The sequence below is a fragment of the Acartia tonsa genome, chromosome 6, assembly GCF_053477335.1.
Source record: "Acartia tonsa isolate MP-2025a chromosome 6, ASM5347733v1, whole genome shotgun sequence".
NCBI classification, from domain to species: Eukaryota; Metazoa; Arthropoda; class Copepoda; order Calanoida; family Acartiidae; genus Acartia; species Acartia tonsa.
Window position 1 is genome coordinate 19,928,999 of NC_137265.1, and position 23,162 is coordinate 19,952,160.

Consider the following 23,162-nt stretch of genomic DNA (forward strand, 5'->3'; position numbering starts at 1 on the left):
TCTTTTTCTATTTCGGGGGGTGTGGATGTACCAACCAATAACAATATAGCTTAAAACCAGTATCCATATTTAGCGGTTAACGATGTATCATAGATATTAGTACTGTTGGAATTAGATAAAATAAGCTTTTAAAATCAAACCATAAAGTAACAAGAAAAGTTAACACGTAGAATGGAATAACAATTTCATTATATTTATATTGGGGCCAGGTAGGGATATCATATAAGCATATTTATGAAAGAAGGAAATTTTTTGTAGATTTAAAAAAAAAAGTTTTGGTGACCTGCCGCCCGGCTGCCGTATCATAGCTGGGTGCTGCTCTGTATTGGATTCCAATTATTCAATTTCTAAATTTGGAATTTCCATTCCTAGATTCTTAAAATTGAGCTTCTAGTTTAGATTAATTCAAAATTTCATTTTACAGACTACATTGTCCCGTTTAAGAAAATAAATCCTTGAATTCAGAAAAGAACAAAACTTGAAACCCAATATTGTAATTAGATTTGTAAAATCCAGATTTTTTTGTGAAATGCTAAACATAACCTCATTTATGTAGTGGCAAAACAAAATTTTGGAAGGATTTTGGAGGTTCCTATAACCTCTTCTCAAACAAAATACTTTTAATAGAACAATATAAAATGAAAAGAGACTATCCACAAAAATACTTTTTAGCCGCCCCCAATTTTTTTTTTTTTTTTTTTTTTTTGTCAAAGTTTGTTTGTTGGACGATAAATTAAAAGGGCTATATTGAAGAAAAATTCATAACGGTGCAGACATTTCAAGTTTAAAATGGTCTGACAATTGCACTTTTTGTATATCTACATAGAAACATCTGTTATTTGTGTATAACCTGTATTTTGTCTGACATATTTATCATCAAATATCATCAAAAGTTTCTTTATTGTTTTATCTCCTACGTACCAAAGTTTTATTTTCTCAAATACTTACACTAGCTTCTTTGCCCATAGCCTCTAGAGTTTTTTTTGTCACATATAGAAAATTGAATTATTACAAATAAAGATGACAACATTCATTAGTAGCGAAGCCAAAGAAATCAGAAAATGGACATACGGACAGAGTGTATTATATAGCAGATGTTCAATTGTCACAACAAAGAAAAGAAAGAGAAAATATAGAAAAAATTGAAAGAAAAACACGAAATCTTTTTTAAAAAATGTTTATTTCTTTCAAAGCTTAACCGACAGACATGCGGACAAAAGAAGACTATATGTTCATATGTCATTGGAATCTTTAGCAGATGGAAGGCGTTCTGTGCTTGCTAGGCACTTTGAGGGAAAGCACCAAAGTAGCAAAGAATAATTTTTTCAGCTTTACTTTTTCCTGATAAAGATGTTCATACATAAAAGATTACGAATAGAGGGGGCATAAGAATAGTGGGGACCCATTTTTTAATTAGGTCTTTGAAATAAGCTAATAGCGTCAAAAATATAAATACAGCCAAGCCCCTTCAAAACAACAGAAATTAATTTGCTAGTAGACAAAAGTGTCTTCACAAATTGGAGCTTTGATTATACATCTATGCTTATACATTTATTGTCCCTACTAATTTGAATTATGTTTAGCCGAGCCTAGATGGAACTGTGTGGCTGCCTGTGACAACAACTGGAATACCTGGCGTCATCTTTCACGGGGTGGCTGACTGGCTTTATGAAGGTTGGCAACTTTTAAAGAATCTTACTCATTTTCAAATTTAACTAGGACAGTTATTTCAAATAGTAGCGCAGCAATACTACTGACATACTAACAAAAATTATAATTTTCGCACAACTTTTGTTTTACCAAATTGCTTAAATATAATTTAGGAAATTCACCAATTGTCGTTTATGAACAGATGGAAACACTAATTTTAAAATTTGAATGCTACTTTTGAATGTAATTAAGGTTTTATTTAATCAATCGTAGATTTTTTTCTAGTATGGCTCAAAATCCAATTGTTTTCACCTGGACTAGAACCAGTTCTGAACCATACTAAAATATCATGTAACTATTCTGTTAGACAATTTTCTACGAAAAATGAGATAAATTCCATAAAATTAATCGTTGTTTTGTTTGCCAAGGCCGTAATGAATCCAGCAATTATTATATTTTACTATGTGTGGAAAATTCTCAACAATATCTTTGATGATTTAGAGGAGATCCTGAAGACTGACACCGGGGTGTGGGTGAACCCCTCTGGAAGCCTGATTGCCTATGCCACCTTTGATGATACTCTGGTTACAGAACATGCTGTCAATGCTTTCATACCTGGAAGGAAGGTAAGTTTGTAATGTGTAATGTGTAATCTTTTAAAATTTCTAGAGAAAAAATGCTATACTTGTTGTTGATAGCGAAGTTACTCTATGATTAAATTTGTCTCCTAGTCCGTCCTTAACGCTAAGAGGAAAATGTGATTTTCTCAGCTGATTTTTTATTGAAGGGTCCCAGCACTAATGAACTAATTTGTTGATCCATGCGAAGGTCTCCAATCATTCTTCATCCCATTATATAAAGTATTATGGTTCTTTTGTCTGTAGCTTAAGATTTTAATAAATAATGAACCGATTAAGTTCTCCATTTTTAAAAATCTTCACATGGTTTTAGGCTATTTTTGTCTAAACCTAATATCTATTACAGAGTCCATAGATGCTCTTTCTTTTTCTTTTTTTATAACAATTTAATCTGGCTTTTAAATTATTCAAACATGATTTGATGTGCTTCGCTTATTATGGATGTTGTCATCATCGTTTATTTCAAACAAAAATATACGTGTATAAAACAATTGTTAATTAGAATGAACAAACTTTTATCTTGTTAAATTAAAATCTGGTGGTGGCTGACGTCAAAAAAAATAATTGTATTTTAAAAATTTTTCCTCAGTTGTAGAAGAATACATGTACTATTTTTAAAACTCTGTTTGATCATACTCTGAGAGTTTTAAGAATGTTTTAGATAATAAATGTATAAGTATAGATATACAACCCAGACAACTACTTGCTCCAAGTGGTTTGCATCTTTTTCGTCAACGAACAAATTACTTTCTATCTTTTGTAGTGACTTGGCTGTATCGATATTTTCGATGTTATTGGCTGAATATTCAAAGACCCATTTGAAAGTCAGCACAGGGTCCTAACTCCTTGGGTATCCCCTCTATTATTTTACTTAAATTTTTAGATAAACGAACATTTTATTGTTACGTAAAGTTTATTCCAATAAACATATCTACTACCCCGTCCCGTTTTAGAAAAAAAATTGTTAAAATTTTTGCCCCCAGCCATAATATGGTTGATTTATGCAAAATAATGACCCATGCAAAATATTTATTCTGTAATGCTAAAATTGCGATGGTACAAGCACAAGTTTTTAAAATTTGCAAAAATACCTGTTTTTAAAGCTCTTGTACCATCTCAATTTTGAAGATTTTTACAAGTGTGTTGATATAAACCTGAAACTTACCCAATTTTTAACCGGATATCCGTAACCGTTCATTACACAAATATCACAATGAAGATTTTATCTATGAAATGATATCTTTTGGAGAATTTTTTTTAGACCAGCCATATCAAAGCAAATTCTTCTGTCTGCTATATTCAAAACTAACACAGCGAGTAGCGGCATTTCATGCGCTAGTACCCAAACTCAGTCAGAAACTGCTAAATTCTTGCACATTCCCTTTAAGCCAGTACCCAAAGTCTGAGACTCCTAAAAATTGAATATTCGATCCATTGTCCCCTCCCTTACTCCCTGACTCTTATTTAATTATAACTCTCTAGAGACACTAGATAAAAAAACCTTTGTTTATTGCTAACAAAAAGGATAACAATTTATGGTCCGATTAAGACATTTTTATTACTTTGAAAAATTAAAATTCTACCGTAGAAACATAATCAATTACCACTCACACTAATTGAGAATTAATTACAGACAAAAAAAACTCTATACCTTGTTACCATAAAAAGCTCGATAATTTATGGTACGATTTAGACATCTTTGCTACTTTAAATTTAAAATTATTCCGCAAACCAATATAGAACTTTTTGTTTAGACTACTGTGAGGTATCCTTTCGCGGGAGAGACCAATCCAAAAGTGAATCTTACCATCACCAAATTAGGTAAATACTAAAATGTTTATTATTATATTTTATTGCACGTTTTAGATTCATTTTAATACCTAGTTAAGGATGATACCCTACCCCCTTATTTTTGAATAAATTATAATTAAGGTGGGTTTGTTCTTTTTCCTATGTATAACCCCTGTAGTTGGATAGTACCTTGATGGGCTACTTTGTACTCTGTAACCAATATGATCCACCAAACCAGACCTAAAGTAAAAAACAAAGAAACGAAACACTGCTCCCCCCACCCTCTTATTTTTTAATTTATTCCAAAACGAGTGAGGTAAGGTTCCAAGTTGAACAAGTAATTTTAAGAGGAAAGGTTTTTATAAGATAAAATATCTCTACAAAAAATATGATGTAGATCCACCTAAGACAAACGATTTCAAAGTTGCAAAAATGCAATTTTTTTCAGAAATCTTTTTGCATTTTCTTACAATTATGATTTATTAGCAAGAATATCTTCAAGAAATAATTGATTTCAATGGTAAGGACAAATTGGATTTTCAGTTGTACTTAAAGGCAAGGATCAGCAGCCTTAAAAGAATTCAGCTGCTTAAAAATATTTCAGCACCCATCCAATTATTAAAAATTTGCAGCTGAAGCCGCAAATACAAAAACTCCATCTAAATAACTTTTGGTGAAATCTGAGGCCGCCAAACCGCAGCTACCCATATTTTTATTGACTTGCAGCTGCCATTTTGGTGGCTGGGCAATGAATCAGTAAAAAAAACCTCATCCACTGTATTAGAAACGAATCTTAGCCTTACTGAAAATTCATTTATGGCATTGTATTACAGACAGTTTTCCACAAATATTAAAAGCTGACTATATTACGATGCGATAAATAACAGTTTTAACATGTATTTTTTTTAATTTCAAGAATTTGGAGAAAAATTTCTTATGTTACTCCATTTTTAAAGTTCTCTATTAAAATGAAACTAGCAGCATGCAAAAATAAAGATAAACCATATTCACCTTCTTTCCTTCATCCCCTCTCCTCCAACTGGATGAAAGAACTGACCACTAAATGAGTTCCATGTTAGCAACCTAAGTAGACTACAATTTTTCCCTTGTCATAATATCCACGTATATTCTATATTCATCGATATATATTAAACACATCCAATCTCATAAAAACGCACACACCACCCGCACGCACATCATGGCTTTCTATGCCAAAAAGATTCAATCTTCTTTAATGTTCTAAATACATTTTATAATATCCAAATATGACTTCAAAGCTCTCGTGTGTATTTTCTTCTGTTTTTTCCTCAATAAATGTATAGACTTATATCTATGAATATACTCTTAAAAATGGATATTTGATCAAAATAGGTTTATTGGACCATTAAAACTGATGAATGGGTTTTGGCAAACGGCGAAGTAAATTTATAAATATGTATAGATAGCACTGAAAAAAATATTAACATGTGAGAAAAGGAATTTGACCCGAGAAAAAATTTAAAAAATGTATTAACAAATAATTTTCTAATTTCATATAAAAAGCTTTCAAAATTCGAATTAAAATTAGCCTAATGCGCTTGGTGGTTATTTTTTAAAGTTAAAGAAGTCGAGTATTGTCCCAATTTGGCTCATAGCTCAAGACAATAAAATGCTTCCAACTGATGCTGTGCCAGACGAGTGAATGTAATGATAAAATATATAAAATATCTTAAAACCGTTCTATAGTATACTAGTGCGAAATGGTTGAATCAAAGTTCGGTTTGTCTGTAATAGCACGTCAAAATAGCCTTAATGCAGATCAGAGATAAATGGATTTATTACTATTTGGATCTTACACCAGCTTACCATGAACTTTGCTAACATAAAACTTGTAGCTGGCTAAAATAATGTTATCCCCCATCCACAACCTCTATCCCACCCCCTCCTCTCCTACTGGAGGAACGAAATGATGTCCATGTTAGCAACCTTAATTGCCAACACTTTTTCATCTGTCATAATATCCACGTATATTCTACATCCATTTAGAGTTCCATCGTCATTTTTTAGAGTGATGTATCCATATGTGTTTTACAAGGAAAGCCCTGTGTAGTGGTCACAGACCTCAACACTATATCATATCTGATTATTAGATTAACTAACTACAAGACAATCACAGTTCAGTTACAGGGTAAATTTGTATGATATTGTGCTGTTATTTTCCTTAAATATAAGGTTCTAGGTCGACAGTTACTCTGTCTGGACACAGAATACAAATATTTAATATGAATGCTGCATAAACTATCTTTTATTAGGATGATAAGAATTAAGGGATAAGGAAATCCTGATATAAAAAGTTATTGGATGACTATTTCTTTTTCTGTGTGTTGTTAAAGTCTGGTTCTCTTTACATTGAAGCTTCTTATAGGTCAAGGGAAGATTTATAACTATTTTAGGGAAGGGTACCTCCAACCACTTGGGGATTTTGGTCAATTTATAGATATTTTTTATCCATAATAAACTTTATTTTTATCTCTTATCAAGGATGGCATTATTTATAGATAGCACAGACAAGATACAAATAATCCTAACAAGGAAAATATAATCCAGCATTAGGGCTGTCTTAAAACATACAAAAATAAAGAAACTAGTTTTATTCACAGCCAACCATGAATGGCAATTTTGTAGAGAAAATTCTAGAATTTGAAAAAAGCTGATAGTTTTTAATTTCCCTTTTTTTCCAAAAACTTTTCTAGTTTTGACAAATTTTGGCAATTGTAGGTAGACCAAATTCCTCAACTAAAAAAGAAGACTTACAACCAATCAATGACAATGTTATTGGCAATTAACATAGATAATTTTTAATTATAAAGAAAATATTTTTAAAATTTTGAGTAAGGGAATTTCTATAACCAAAACCATTCTTCTGTTGTATTATTCCTTATATTCTAGATTAAGTAAATAGTTGTATGAAGGATAAAGAGATTATACTGGAATATTAGCAAGAAACATGAAAAGAAATAATATTTTTCAGTACAAGGAAAAAACAGGACTCGGAAGAAAATACGGGTATAGTCCCTTTCGTAACATCGCTCCTTATGGGGCGATTCTTCGTATTTTTCACAGTAGCTTTTCTCCTATTTCTAGCCCCTGCGGGGGGCTCTAACCCTGCGGGGCCAATTCCCTAACCCTGTGGGGCAATCACCTAACCCAATATAACCTAACTTAACCTAAAATAACCTATAAAAAGCAATTTTAAAAATATGACGAATCGCCCCTTATTGAGCGATGTTACGAAAGGGACTATTGCCGAAAATACTTTATTTGTTGGGCTTTTCCAGGAAGCCTAAATAAACCGTTCAATTTCAAATAATCCTCAGGTAGCTTTTTTAGGCAATCTGCAGTCCGAAGTAACTCAGATATGGCAGCCGCTCTTATTTCTCTAAGTTTCTTTATTAGTGGCAGCAGTTTTAAAGAGGTTTGAAGTCTAAATTTTGGCGGACTCTTTTAACAATCTACTGTCAGCTCCTTCGATATTTTTTTGCGACTGCAAAGTCCCCAGTAAAAGAATTTTTTCAAGTATCGCTTTGAATATCTTAATATAAGCTGTCTGTAATACAATGCGATAAATAATTATTATTGGCAACTATTGTGTGCTAAATATTACAGAGATATAAAGATTGATTATGAATGCATAATACTTATCTTTGTCTTTAAATTGTTCTGCGTTTTCTAGGCAATAAAATAGACACAAACTTACACCCCAGGATTAAAAATTCTCAAATAATTTAATTGACATGATATATATAGTTTTAATGTAAGCAACAAGAGTATCCTTAATGTGAAGGGTTCGATAAATTAGATTAAGTTGATCCACTTTTTCTAAAAATCCCAGTTTTTCAAAGAAAAAAAATCCAAGCTAGCGTGAGCATAATATACTTTTATCTCAGCGAGGGATTGGACATTGGGCTATCTATTACCCTAGTCCACAAAGTCTTATTATTCGATAGCTGAACAACTTTGAAGGCTTTTATTGAATTTTGATTGGTTGGTTAATACAGTTTAGTGTCCAAACGTTTAAACCACTGATTGTAATTTACAGATGGTGTATCATTATTGGGGATGTACATACATCATTTTATTGGCCTTTGTCTTATCATTTAGACCTCTGCTTTTATCTAGACTAGACAAGATGAGAGAAAAATGAGTAAATATATTTATTGGCAGTAATTGTTAATTATTTGTACAACAAAACAAATTACCTACAAAAGTGAGGTTCAAGGTGAGCAAACGGGAAAAAGATTTGTTTTTACTTGTAAAGCACAGAAATGAAAGATATATCTTTGTTAAAAAATGGTTTTATGCTATTTATTCTTTTTTTACTAAAAAAATAGTTTAAGAACATAATCACATCTAATAGCATACGCCCCTAGAGTTCTCCAGGGGCACTAATATCAAGAATGATATATCTTGTGATGGTTGAGATACCCTCCAACAAAATAACTACAGCATGACCCTCGAAAAAGTTTTTTTAAGCATATGCAGCCTATATTTCTCAATAAAATATTAAAAGATTCATATGTACTTGTTCTCTATAATTTTCTACATCAAAGGATATCAAAATATTTTTTTTACATAAATTAACAGCCGAGATTTTTAAAGCCAAAGTTTGGAAAAAGTGCTTGAGAAACTGGATATTGCTAAATATTTCTTAGTTTTTTATTAGTATATTACTTTTTATCAACCAGTTAAAAAACAAATAAGAAAGAAGAGCAAGTTTACAATTGATACATTTTTTATTGCATAAAAAAAGGTTAGTTTTACATATAAAAAATTACTTTTCAAAATTTCATCAAATGCATTTTTCTCATAACCATTTACCCTCAAATCTTATAATATATTATCTCTTTATTAATATGACCTTTAATAAACCCCTCCCCAATTAATGCTTACGACCGGAAAGATTAGTGCTTAAATTCCCGCCCACTCATACAAATTACTTAAACACACATAAAAATCATTTAAATTGTTAAATGTTTAATAAAAGTTTGTAGCTGTACTTTTTCCTCAGCCACTTTTTCAAAACTTTGGCTCTAAAAATCTCAGCTGTTAATTGATGTAAAAAAAATATTTTTATATCTACTTATGTGGAAATCTACAGAGAACAAGGACATATACATTTTTTGATAATTCATTGAGAAATATGTGCTGCAGATGCTTAAAAAAACTTTTTCGAGGGTCATGCTGTATATGATGAGCACCAACTGTAAAGGAGAACAAAGTCGGTCTAGCGGTTAGGAAAATCATAAGCTACACACACTCAGATAGAATTTACATATATTTATATATAAATCATTGGAATTACCTCCATCCCTGACAGCTATCTTCAGACTTATATTTGTCTTTCTTGAAAGGTTATGTATATATATTTAATCATATTCATAGTTTTATGATTATGTAACTTCTAGTTTAATCATGTCCATGCGTAGCGCAGTTGTAAATAGGAACACAGTAATAGTGTCTGACTGATTATGACGTAACAAAAAAAATCAGCCAATGAGAGGCCGTTATTGACCAATGGTAAAATTTATAGTGGTCTCTCATTGGCTAATTTTTTTGTTACGTCATAATCAGTCAGACACTATTACGGTGTTCGTAAATAGCTATATTCACAACTGGCTAAAATAACGATACCCCCCTTTACCCCTTCCCCTTCCCTATTACTGGATGAACGAACTGGCCAATAAAAGAGTTCCATATTAGCAACCTAGATTTACAAATATACATATACATCCATGTATTCTATATTAATTCTCATATATCATTTTATCTATAATACAAAGTAGAACGATGTCTGTGTGTCTGTCTGTTTGTCTGTTTGTTTGTTTGTTTGTTTGTAGCGAAGGATCTCGCTAACCGCTGAACTGATCGGGTTTTCTTTACTGGGTAGCTTCTCATAGGTCCCGGGAAGGTTTTTAACTATTTTCTTAGAGGGTGGGACACCCCCAACAACCCCCCCAAAAATTAAAAATACCCCCCCCCCCAAAAAAAAAAAATTATATTTTCTTCTTAAAATTAAAATTAAAACAAAGGGATCGACTACCCCCCCCCCCCCCCCAAAAAAAAAAATCCCCCCCCTCCCAAAAATTTTTTTTTTTTTTTTTTTTTAAATATAAAATACGAAAAGTTGGTTTGATTAAACCTCTTGGGGCAAAGCCCCAAGAGGCTAGGGGTGAAGCTGCTAGTATGTCTATAAAACGTTGTCAGTTTTGAAGCTTTTTAAAAAATCACATGGGATATTCTGTTACAAGTAAATTGCGGACAGGAAGCAGGTAGATTGTGAATAGACACTTTCATGTGTTTAGTTTGTAAGTAATATAAAATAAGTAATTCAAAGAAAGAACGGACACTTGAACATATCTAAATTAAAGAGAAGCTTTGCAACTAACAAAATGTATGATGTATTTTTTACCACATGTGATAATAAAATTAGTGCCTTGAATATCTTTACAGACGCATTTTCATTAGCTAAGCACTTCTTAAAGTTACTGGCAAGTTTTGCAAAGTTTTGTGATTTGGCTTAAACATGACAAAACTAAAATGAAAATAAGGGGGGTGGTTGTCTGTTTAAATATACATTAGGTAAGGTTAGCTTTTATTGGGTACTGGTTACCCCCAAAGGGTTAAATCACAAAAGGTGTAGGTCCCGCAGGTCCCTTTGCAGGGTTAGGAATAGGGGAAAAATAAGTCCCACCCTTATTTAAAAATCATTTTAAACTAGGGGGGAAGGCGTTATCATATCTGGCACTTTTTGTGAACGAATTACATTTCTTAATGATTGATTTAATTGATTTATTATTATTTGGATCTTACACCAGATTATCATAATCTCTTATAAAGTGAACCTTGTAGCGGGCTAAATTAACGACAGTCCCCCCATCACCCCTTTACCCCCATCCCCTTCCCTCCTTCTGGATAAACGAATTGACCTATAAATGACAATAAAATTTACGACAATTTTTAGTCATAATATCTACGTATATTCTACATTCATTATTAATAAAAATATTTCAGGTGAGAAACTTGGGCCAACCTGGAGACTAACACCACCCAAAGAACTGGGATCTGAGTAAGTCATTTCTTTTGTAACTAAAGTTTTGTGGTTTAGTCAGTCTGTCTTTAATTTCAAGTAATAAACTTTACCCCTCTTTAAAATTTAAATAAATTGTATACACCTATACTTTGTATCTTTATTTTCAACTAGAGCTACTCCCCTAGGGCACTTGAGGAGGGTAGAGTTGAATTCCAAGGCCCATTTTTTTAATTTAAATTTTTTTTAAAGTAAAAAAAAATTTTGGGGTTATAGGGGGTGTGTCAATGATTTTAAATAACATTATGGCTAAGAACCGGTTCTAATCAAGCGGATATTAATCGGATTCAAAGCCATACTTGATATAGAATGATAGGGCATGCCGCTATGCATGTTCCTTATATTATATTGGAAAAATTTTCAGATAAAAAAATATGGTTATTGAAATTGTTTAGGAATTTATAGCAGTTTTTTCACATTTCCCTTTAATTTTGTATAAATATAAAGTCGTTTGATGTCATTAGAATATTTTTATGTCGAAAATGTGTCAGCAATGATTGATTTGCTGTCATACAAGTTATTTTTTGACAGCTTTCCGCGGATATCAAGGAAAATTATAAGATCAAAACTAGTTGTGTTATCCCGAGAGGCCTAGGTCCCAGGCTAACATTACTTATATGAATTTTGTTGAAAATTGTCTGTAATAAAAACATTAATATTTCAATCATTTTTTACTATAAACTAAAAATTCTAATTAAAATCATTTGAATTGAAAGCATGCCTAAGACACGTACCATCAAAAAATAAAATGCACTTTTACTTTCAAATCAATTTGGGCATTTGCGAATTTTTTCTAGATTTTTCAATTAAATTCAACAAAAAAAAAGATTTAATGAAATTAAAAAGACTTTTTCCTGTCTTCTATTTACTCATAATTTATCAATCTTGTGCATAAGTACCTCAGAAATATTGGCAGTTTTTCCTAAAGTTCAAATTTGAAACTCAACCACTTTATTAAAATGAATTAAAAATAAGGTTTGGTGTTTTTTTTTCCGGTTTAGGTATGGTTAGGTTGGATTATATTGGTTACAAGGTGGCTCTGCAGGATTAGGTCACCACATGCTCAGGCCTTGCTGGGGTTGGCATAAACGGACCCCCCCCCCCCTCCCCTTAAATTCAATTTATTGATGGAGGGCATCGAAATATCATATTTAATTTTACTTACTCAGGATAAAATATAAGACATCCATTAATTATTGAGTAGCTACGCTATTAGAAAAATATTGAGATTGAAGTACAAATCTCATATTAAATGTGGGTGGCTGTCAATCTGTTGAGAATGACCTGACCTGACCATACCTGATGCATACAAACACACACACACACTCACACACATGCACATACATCCCACTATAGATATATTTTAGATATACACTCTCTGAAGCAGCCAATAGGAAAGCAGCGGAAGAACAATCAGGCCATATTATTTTTTAGAAAGTATATGAAGGGGCAGACATTTGTTCATTTAGTTAGCATAATGAGTCAGCTATAAATAATATCTTATCTTAAGATAAAGCTATTTTTGGGTAAACAAAATCGTGTAAAACTTTCTTCCTTTGTAAAATGTAAATCATATGACAAAGCATATATATGATAAGTCAACTTTCAATGAAAAAATGTCGTGCGCTTATTATTGGAATTAATCATATATAACAAAAAAATGTGTTTATAATCTAAAATTTCCTTTTTTAAGTTTGATGGATTCTGGGGCCAGTTTGAGCCTCTATATCTACTAAATCTATTACATTCACACACCTTCATTCAGAACATACTTGCATTGAAATAGGTTCATATAAAACGGACTAAATTTTAGCATTGAATATAAGGATAATTTGGCATTCACAACTGTCAATCAATGATCTTAAGGGATAAGAAATTGAAAGATGAAATGATATACATCCCCAATGATGATAAACATGATTTCTTCTTCTGTAGATTTTAATTATTTGTTAACAAGTTTGAGTGCCTGTATTTTAGAACTAACAAATCAAAATAAAAAAAAAAGTATCCAAAGCTTTTAAGCCTATGAATAATATATCTTGTTGCTTTAGGTACCCATATAATCATAATAAGTACATTGTCTCCCCCCTCCCTGCCTTGCGGTCAATTCAACTTTCATATGCTTTTTGTTGGTTATAAGTCTTCTGAAAAAAATTCAAGATTTTGTATAAACATAGTTTTTGTAGCTGCCACTTTAGCCGATAAATATTGGTTATGACAGGGAATAAGTAGAAATATAGAAATATGAGAGAATATGCACGCTGGGAGAAATAATAGGTGCTGCACTTTTTACATCCGTAGCAACTCTATAATTGTGTTATCTTCCCTCAATGTCTTACTCTTACCACTCTTCATTCTTACACAAATTGACCCCAGAAAAGAAGGTTCTAAGTCCAAGGTGATATGGAGAAATCACAGGAGCTGTACTTCTTAGATCCGTAGCAACTTTATAGGTGTTCACTTCCCTCAATGTCTGACTCTTGCCACTCTTCTTTCTGACACTAGTTGACACCTAAAAGAAGGTTCTATGTGCAAGGATATATGGAGAAATCATAGGAGCTGTACTTCTTAGATCCGTAGCAACTCTATAGGTGTTCACTTCTCTCAATGTCTGACTCTTACCACTCTTCATTCTGACACTAATTGACTCCAGAAAAAAAGGTTTTATGTGCAAGGAGATATGGAGAAATCATAGGAGCTGTACTTTTTAGATCCGTAGCAACTCTATAGGCGTCCTCTTCCTTCACCGATTGAATTTTACACTAATTGACCACTCTTTAATCAGAAAAGTAGTATATCTTTAGATATAGATAGGGAAAAAAATAATAGGTGCTGCACTAAAAATATCCGTAGCAACTCTGTATATGTCATTTTAACTTACTGATTAAATTATGCATCTTTTCACGCCTAAACTCATTGACTCCTTTTAGTAGTATTGTTAGATATAGATAGATTGCTGCACTTTTTTTGATGCGAAGCAACTCTGAAAAATTCCTCTTCCGTCACTGACTGACTGATTGACATTAACTACCCTCCACCTTTTGACTCCTTTAATAATATAAATAATAGGCGTTGCTATAGTTCTTATATCTACCTTTACAAAATGACTCCTACTTACCCTAACTCTAAAACCCTTTGACTTATTTAATCAGAAAATTTTTTTGTTTATGCTTTTAGTGTTTAGTTTGCTATGGTATTTTTTCTCCGTGCTCTTTCGCATAATTGATATGCATGTAAGACAAGTTGTAAAATCTTCAAACAGTCTTGATATTTTACAAATTTTAAATGAGTTGCAAGACCTCAGTTTTCATTAAAAAATAAGCAAATGATCAAGTGCCTTTAAATTATTGGTGGCCTTTGTAATTTGAGATCAAGGATAGTTAAAATGTAATAAAGAAATGTAAGTTAAGTTAAAAAGTAAATTGCTTGATCGCTGTGCAAGTTTTGAAGTTAATATTAGTAACCTAAATGCATAGCTCTTAGGCTTAAGTGGTATTCATTATTTATATGAAAAAATATTTTCATTGCCTATGTAGTACGGAAGCTACTATATGATCGATATATTATATGATGATATTTTACATCACATTTTCATATAATCTCTTTAAGTGATATTCGTACATAGAAAAAATATTGTTACCCTCCATTCAACCCTGTGATCCTTAGAGAAAACAAACTTTAAAAAAAGAATGAAATTTAATTTTAATGTAAATTTAATAAAAAAAAAACATTATAACTTTTTGAACAAATAGTAGATTATTTCTTTCTTTTTAAAACATGAGAATTCATTTGAGTAGAAAAGTTTTATGTTCAGGAACAAGGGACTAAATAAAAACAGCAATTTAACTTTTAAAACAAGATTTTTAATTTGTCTTCAAATCTCTTGTAGTCCAAGTGAACAGAATTAATCTATTTGATATTGAATATTCTACTATTCATTTAATATCTATACATATTTCAGAAAATTTTTTGCTTGATTTTTCTTATAATAATAAGAACATTTTGATTAAAAAATGGATTGGTTATTATAAGTTAAAGGTAAAAAAATTTATGTCTCTATCTGTATGTTCGCTTACCACTCGATTGAAATGGTTCTTTTTTACAGTAAAGTTCTTAAAGGCCCAGTGAAGGTTTAAAAATTTTTGGGGGATGGTACCACGACCACCCCCCCCCCCCCACCACACCCCCAAGAGAAAGTGCCTCTGGAAAAAAGTAGCATAGAGTATTTCGATGTGCTTCTAGAGGCCTGTTGGAGCCGCTAGTAATATATACTCTGACATAAATCTCTCTTATACTGGATGCATAAATCAACAAAATAAAAAGTATAAAGTACGCCCAGTGACCTATCCCTGATCTGTTAAACTTTTGCAAGCACTTGAAAACTTGAAGTTTAGTCAAGTTTTTAAATCAAATTTGTCTGTAGAAATGTGTTATTAACTTTGCTGATAAATGGTCAGAAAACATGAAACTTTAGCTCAACAAGTCTGCTAGAGGGTGTCAACAAACACAATTTTTTTTTTTACTTTGAATTGCTTTTAAACAAGTATGACGGCATTCATATTAAGCAGAATATTCATCATTTAAACAAAATGAATAAATACAGATACTGCTTAGTTACATACTTACATTTAAAGTACTTGATTATAGAAATGCTTTGCTCAAAATATTGTACCTTGTTGTCCTAGAAATTGCTATTCCAAAAATTATGCAAATAGGATAATTATATCATACAAAAATGTTTTGTCAAATAAGTAAAAAAGATTTAAATGGGCATACAAATCTTTTATAATTTCTAAGTAGTGTCTAACTGTTACAGGAAGTTTAAGATTAGTGGAACAATTCTAACATGCCTAAGTTAATGATAAAAGTTACATATAGATCTTTGATTTAAAAAAAATTAAAATTTGATTTGATTCAAAAAATTAGAGTTTTCTTGGCCCATTTTACTTAAATTTATCATGTACCTAAAGAATACAAAATTTGAAGATAATATCCAAATCTAAAAATTTTATTACCTAAGTAATAAAAGTTTTACTTAGTATTAAAATGTAAATGAGTGGTTAGTTTTTAAAAAATTCTCAAGCATTTTAAATTGTGAGACCCCCTATCAGAAAATATAGTACTTTTACAAATTACTCTTTCTTTTATTCTGTAATATTTATTATTTCAATTATTTTTTTTCAGTGAATTCTACATTGTTGCTGTTTCATGGGCAAATGATTCCTCTCTAAGGTATTAATATAGACGATTTAATAATGAAGCTACTCTATAACTCATTTTTGTATTTTCTAATAAAGATACATAGCTGAATTGTTTTTTAAAGATTCATTTATATGAATTTTAATCCGTTTTTTACGACAAATTTCTTTGTTTTATTTTATTTATTATGCTCATACTAAACAGATGTGGAAAGAAATAAAATTTTACTTAAAGCATTATTGTAATAATATTTTTCTTCCATTGTCCTCTCCTCTTATCCCTGATGGTTTGACCTGTGTTGTCCTTGATTCAATAAATAACTGATGTTTGTATTTTCTAGTGTTGAATGGCAGCCACGCAGTCAGAATTATATTCTTTACACTCTACACACATATCCAGACTTTGTAACCATATTGGTAAGTATGCTTTGTACACTATTCTGTACTCCATGTACACTTTTATTTACATTGTGTACATTATTCACCTTTCTTTACACACTAATCCAGACTTTGTAACCATATTGGTAAGTATGCTTTGTACACCATGTACACTATGTTCTATCTTCTTTGTAACTGTGTTGGTAAGTAAGCTTTGTACACCATGTACACTATTAACTATTTTCTGTGCACTATTAGCAATCTTTGTACACTAATCTTTACACTGTTCAAGTTATTTGATAACTTTATGAACTTTTTTGAACTTATGAACTTTTCAAACCGTGTATACATATTGGTAAGTTTTTGTACTTTTTTGACCTACACATAGCCTTTGACAGTAAACTCCATAAAAACGGTTCTTGATCGATTCATGATTTAAAGGTTGCGTGAATTTGAAGGCCTTGTGATTTCCCTATTTTATCAAGTTTAATGATTATTGTATGACACTGCTCCATAGTAAAGTTTTTCCCGATACCCATTCATAATTTTTGAGCTTCGCTTCTTATGGACGTTGTCATTATTGTTAAAGTTTTGTTTGGCAACCAAACTTATTTGCCACGTTTAAAAAGAAAACTTAGAAGATAAACTGTAATGAAACTGTAAAATTTACTTGTAACCCAGAACATTGCTTTATTCTTTGTTTTACATCCCAACAAGACATATTTACTTAGGGTGTAGATATGTACACAATATTTTACTGTATAAATTTACAAATTTGTGTTGTAACTAGATATTTTAATTACTATAAATTCTTAAATGTTTTAAATCCACCATTTGCAAGAAAAAAAGCAAATTAACATCATATGACTTTTAAAGCTTAATTCAAATAGAAAACTCAAACGCTATTACTATATAGATAATTGTTTAAAAGGGTTTTAAGAGATATCTGAAAAACACAAAAATCTTGCTACTTTATACTTTGGGATCACGTGACTTACATTAATATAATTTACAGAAAGTTAATTAATAAATTTCCTTTATAATTTTGAAAACTTCTGAAAGCTTATATAGAGTATAGAGCATGGAAATAAATCATTCGTGTCTCCCTACTTGGAACAGTTTATTAATACAACTTTTCCTTTTATGATCCTGTAATAGCCTATAAGTAAAGAAAACTCATTTTGTGTTTGGTTTACTACAAAACTTTCCTGATGTTTTCAACATTGACTATACTTCTACTTTTTTACTATTGGGAATTTGACAATAGGGCAACTCTTGGTATCATTATTTCCTCATGTTTAAGCTATTAAAGAATGATTATGTTTTTTTTTCTTGGATATACCTAAAACAACTTAAATAAACATAACCACATTAGTGGTATTTTTCTCTATATATTTCAACCAAATTTATTAAGCAATGATTAATATATGACGTAATCCTCAAAAATGATTAAACCACTAAACCAAGAAAACGTAAGTAAAGTTTTGGTTGTAAATAGACATGATTCTAATATAGAGAACTCTTATTCAACTTAATTTCTCATGCTTAAATTCAAACAGGCATACATTTTATTTTATTTCTTGTGTTGTTTTTAGGTTGTAGGAGAATTAAGAAGAAAGTCCGGATGGGTAGACAGTAAAGATGCACCTCTTTATTCAGACTCTATGACAAGGTTATTATTTATCTTTATATTATTACTCTATGATAAGATTGGTAGACAGTAAAGATGCACTTCTTTATTCAGACTCTATGACAAGGTAATTATTTATCTTTATGTTATTAATCCATGAAAAGATGGGTAGACAGTAAAGATACACCTCTTTATTCAGACTCTATGACAAGGTTATTATTCATTTTTATAATATTGATCCATGACAAGATGGATAGACAGTAAAGATGCGCCTCTTTATTCAGACTCTATGACAAGGTTATTATTCATTTTTATAATATTGATCCATGACAAGATGGATAGACAGTAAGGATGTGCCTCTTACTCCTTATTAAATAAAATTAAAAATACTCCTCTTAATTCATTCTCTATGACAAGGTTATTTTTGTCTTTATATAGTAAAATAAATCCTCTTTATTAAGACTATGACATTGTAATTAACTTGTAATTTATTTTTATTTTCTTACTTCATAGTAAGAAGGGTAAGACAGTAAAGTATATCTGTGTATTTCTTGCATTTTCTGAAATTTTCCTACTATTCTAATGATAAGTACTTGAGACTAAAGCTTCTAAGTTATTTATAAAAGTAATAAAAATCGCCCAAATGTTCCCCCACATTTTTCTGCAAAGAAGGTTTTTTTTACATTTCTAGCATCCCAATACATGAAACTAGCCTAATCTAAAAGAAAACCTGAAATAATTTTTGTGAAATCTGAAAGACAGGTCTTTGTTGACCAGTGTCAATTGCGTTACTTATTTTTGTTTGTTTATGATGCATTTTTTCATGCATTCAAAATATTCCATTACATGACAATGAAAATGTAAGAAAAATTGGAATTGTTTACTATTTATCTTAAAAAGAATGGCATGACGTGTATTGTATATGTATGGAAATAAGATACCTCATGAATAAATTTTGAATAAAATTGTCATTTGATTCAATGTCCGCCTGGTATACAATTCTTATTTATTTAACCCTTTTCACTGCTTTATAAAATACGAGATTAAAAGATTTATTTATTATTATCCAAGGGAGGGGGCAAAGTGTCTCAAAATCAGCCATGTGAAGTCAGAAAAATGAGGGAGATGAGGGGAGTAGTGGGAAAGGAAACCACTAAAAAAGAGATGGATTATCCCTCATTTTTATGACGTCACATGGCTGATTTTTTAAAACACTTTGTCCCGCTACTTATTTAAGCTACTGAATAACTTTCTTTATATTTCATTTTGTCTATCCAGAGAACTGTGATGATTTGGCTAGTATCAGATATAAATGACTAAAGCTTTTGTGAAAAATTCTTTTATGTTTCGATTACCATCTGCATTTTATGTGAAGATTCCCTTGACATAAAGAATATTGAAGCAAATATAAGAATTTTCCGTTTTATGTCTAAGTCAAACTTTTTTATATATAATTAACCATTAAGGCTTTTCATCATAAACTAGAATCATGTATTATTTTGGAAAGTACATAATTTCTCTTTTTCTATTTTGCTGGTATATATATATTTGCACAATAAAGGGTTACAATGTGGCTGTGAGGAAAAATAGGATAATAAATCTGAACTTTGTTAGCCCGGGTAACTAGATATACCTCTCAGGCAGGGAGGGTACATAGGACTGTAAATAATATTGGTCTCCAAAGTTTTATAAACACATTCCTTCAATCCTAGACTTAAAAATTTATATTTAATTTTAATTGGTTGATGCAGACTAGTATTGTCCTAACTTTTCCTCATTTTATTGTAACCTAATGAAGAGGTTTCTTATTCATAATATTTGGAGATGTAAATCACCTTATATCACATTGCCTTATCCATTAAAATCCCTGGATAAACCATAATATATACAACATACAGCAACATATCTAACCAAACCAACAACAGTTTTTCTTTATAGTTAAAAAAAACTCTTTTTTGAAGGATTACTTTTAAAGACAGAGTTAGCTTTTCTCATATTAAAAGATTTTTAAAAGCGAAGCTTTTCTATAATTAGGGTCGGTCCGTCCGTAACGGATAGCTTTTTTTGTTAATTTAGGCAATTGTCCTATCGATTCCTTTAGTAGTTTAGTACGATTCAGAAAGCACAGCAACTCTATAATCATTACCAAAATGTCCGTATGTCCATTTTAAACATGTTGTTTTTTTTTACTTTTTTTAACAACAAATTTTTTTGTGATCTAATCATCCGATTGATCTGATTTTTGGTATATTGATTACTGGGACAACAAAGTATAAAGTTATAAGCGAAGCAACTCTATAATCAAGTCCTAAAAATGTAAGTATGTCCATAAACATTATCCTGTATCAAGCAGTTTTTCAACAAATTTACTTACAATTTTGCTTTGACTCTTATATATTTATATTCTGATTATTCAGTTCTGACACTATACAGGTGTTAATGTCCGTTTGTCCTACCATTTCAGTGCTTCGCTTTTATGGATATTGTCATTCTTGTTTAGTTTAAAATTGGTACATTTAATTTAATTTTAATCCAGAGCCTTTTATTATGGAGTTTTAAGAAAAAAAATATTTTTCATTTAATGATTAGCATTTTTAAGAGCATTTGCTATAAATAGTAACAAAGCTGAGCTGGTAAATCATTTAGTGGTGCGCCAGATCGGGGCGAGCCAGATCGGCGCACCTTATACAAATCTTTAAATCAAAATGGCATAGGCGAACCAGTGCACCCAGTTATAACTTTAGCCTTGTCAGTACGATATTTTATATAAAACTTTTATATAAAATATCGTACTGACACGGCTAAAGTTATAAAGTTGTACCGGCGCGAATCGGACCGCGCCAAAAATCTTTAAAAAAACTTAGATTTTTATTAATTTTGCTGGATATAATAAAAAAATATATTTTTTTAAAATATGAAACATGTTGTAGGTAAATTTTAAGTAATGTATTTTCCAAGATTGAAGATAGACGCTTTAAAAAGACTGTCTTTTTTTTGGATGCCTTATCTAACCACTTAAAATGGATTGTCTAATTGAATTTTCACTTTAAATTAACCTAAAATAAAATTAATTATAAGTTTGTACAGAGGTTCAATGAAAAATATAACCTCGGTTATAAATACAGACAGATGGAATCACATTAACCAAGGATCTAAAGGGATGGGACAATTACCGATAAGTTGATGTACATCCCCAATGATGATACACAAAATTACCCATCTGTAGATAACAATTAGTAATTAAAGCGTTTGGAAACTTAACTTAATGATCCAAGCAATTAAAAGACAAAAATTTTTTATGAATAAAAAAAAGTTATTATAAAACTTTGGGGACCAGTGTAATAATGTAATGTCCCCTCCCTCCCGGCAGATAAACAGATGTAAAAATTATAGAAATGGAATTTTGACTGATCTGTCAGAGTTTTCCCTGTGTCAGACAAATATCTGAATATATTCATATTTTATATTCCATATTCTATAAAATTGTGTAATTCTTTTCTTTCATTTTTCAACATACGCTTTTAAATTGTAGATGTAGTAAGCTTTTAAATGTGAGTTATAGAAACGTGAGGATTGAAACGTGAAAATATATAAAAAGCCAGACTGAAATCAAACGTTATTCTCAAGTCAAACTGAATTTAATTAATATAAATCACATCTTATTAATATCAATTTATTTTTACCAATTCTTTTGGAAATTTTTTATAAAATTTCTAAATTTAGCTGGACGTATTAATCTTTTAACTAACGGATACGCCCCTAGTGGCACTTGAGGAATCTTGGAAGGTTTAAGATACCCTCTCTAAAATAGTATAAACCTTCACTGGACATATAAAAAGCTTCACTATAAAGAAGAACCCTGTCGGTCCAGTGCACGTGGTTGGTGAGATCTTAAACTAAAAACGGACATCATGTTACATTATATAAGGATTAAACAAGATAAGCAAAAGTTCTTTGAATTATATGGAAAAGAGTTTTTATGTATTATGTATTAATGAATATAACAAAAAAATTATAAAAAAAAAAATAATTTTACTGTTTTGCAAAAACGTTTGAATATTTTATATAAATTAGTTTAAAGATTATAAATTATCCATCAAATTAGAAATGTCAGCCGCGCAAAGAAATGACTTCCTGTTGACTTATGATGCTAAATTCATCACGATCAATCTTCTTGCCAAATTATTTTGCACTTTTTGTTTGCAACTTTTTGCACTTAAAGGTGATAAATTTGCTTTTTTATCAACAATTAAAATAAAAGTTTATGTTTTAGCAACTATAAAAAGTAAAATTGCCACCGTCACAAAATATTATTATGTCATGTAAAAAAATTTAAAATCTCCAAGTAAAAAAATTGTGGTCTTTTAAAGTGTTAAGAGACCTAGAGGATCAGGACCTACAGGTCTTACCTGGAACCAAGTATAAATCTGGACACATATTTTTTATATTCTTTTGTGCTATTATAGGACATTTTTGTATTTTATCCATTTTTATTAAGTTATTAACTCAAATTTTGTTCTTCCTGGATGGCCCTTCCAGGTTTGCTGGTATGTTGTGCTCGCTAAAATATATGTAGTTTTATTTGTATTTATTTGGCTTAATGGTTACACCTTATTCCTTGTTTAAACTCATGTAAGTGATTAGGTTGAGGAAAAAAACTTATTTAAAAAACAATTAAAAACAACAAACTTATTTTTTTTTAAATTGATATTCATAAACTGTACATTGAAAACGTTGTCTAAAATCCACAA

General features: G+C 30.6%; 1 protein-coding gene across 1 annotated transcript in view; it reads left to right on the top strand.

Moving 5' to 3' along the window:
* The window catches only part of LOC145323011 (inactive dipeptidyl peptidase 10-like), a 128,966-nt gene that overhangs the window by 56,543 nt on the left and 49,261 nt on the right, over positions 1–23,162 (top strand). The window contains exons 10-16 of the mRNA XM_080165398.1: positions 1,584–1,674; positions 2,152–2,276; positions 4,043–4,109; positions 11,130–11,184; positions 16,390–16,437; positions 16,745–16,820; positions 18,377–18,453. Of these exons, the coding sequence (XP_080021524.1) occupies positions 1,584–1,674; positions 2,152–2,276; positions 4,043–4,109; positions 11,130–11,184; positions 16,390–16,437; positions 16,745–16,820; positions 18,377–18,453 (539 nt within the window). The remainder of the gene's footprint in view (positions 1–1,583; positions 1,675–2,151; positions 2,277–4,042; positions 4,110–11,129; positions 11,185–16,389; positions 16,438–16,744; positions 16,821–18,376; positions 18,454–23,162) is intronic.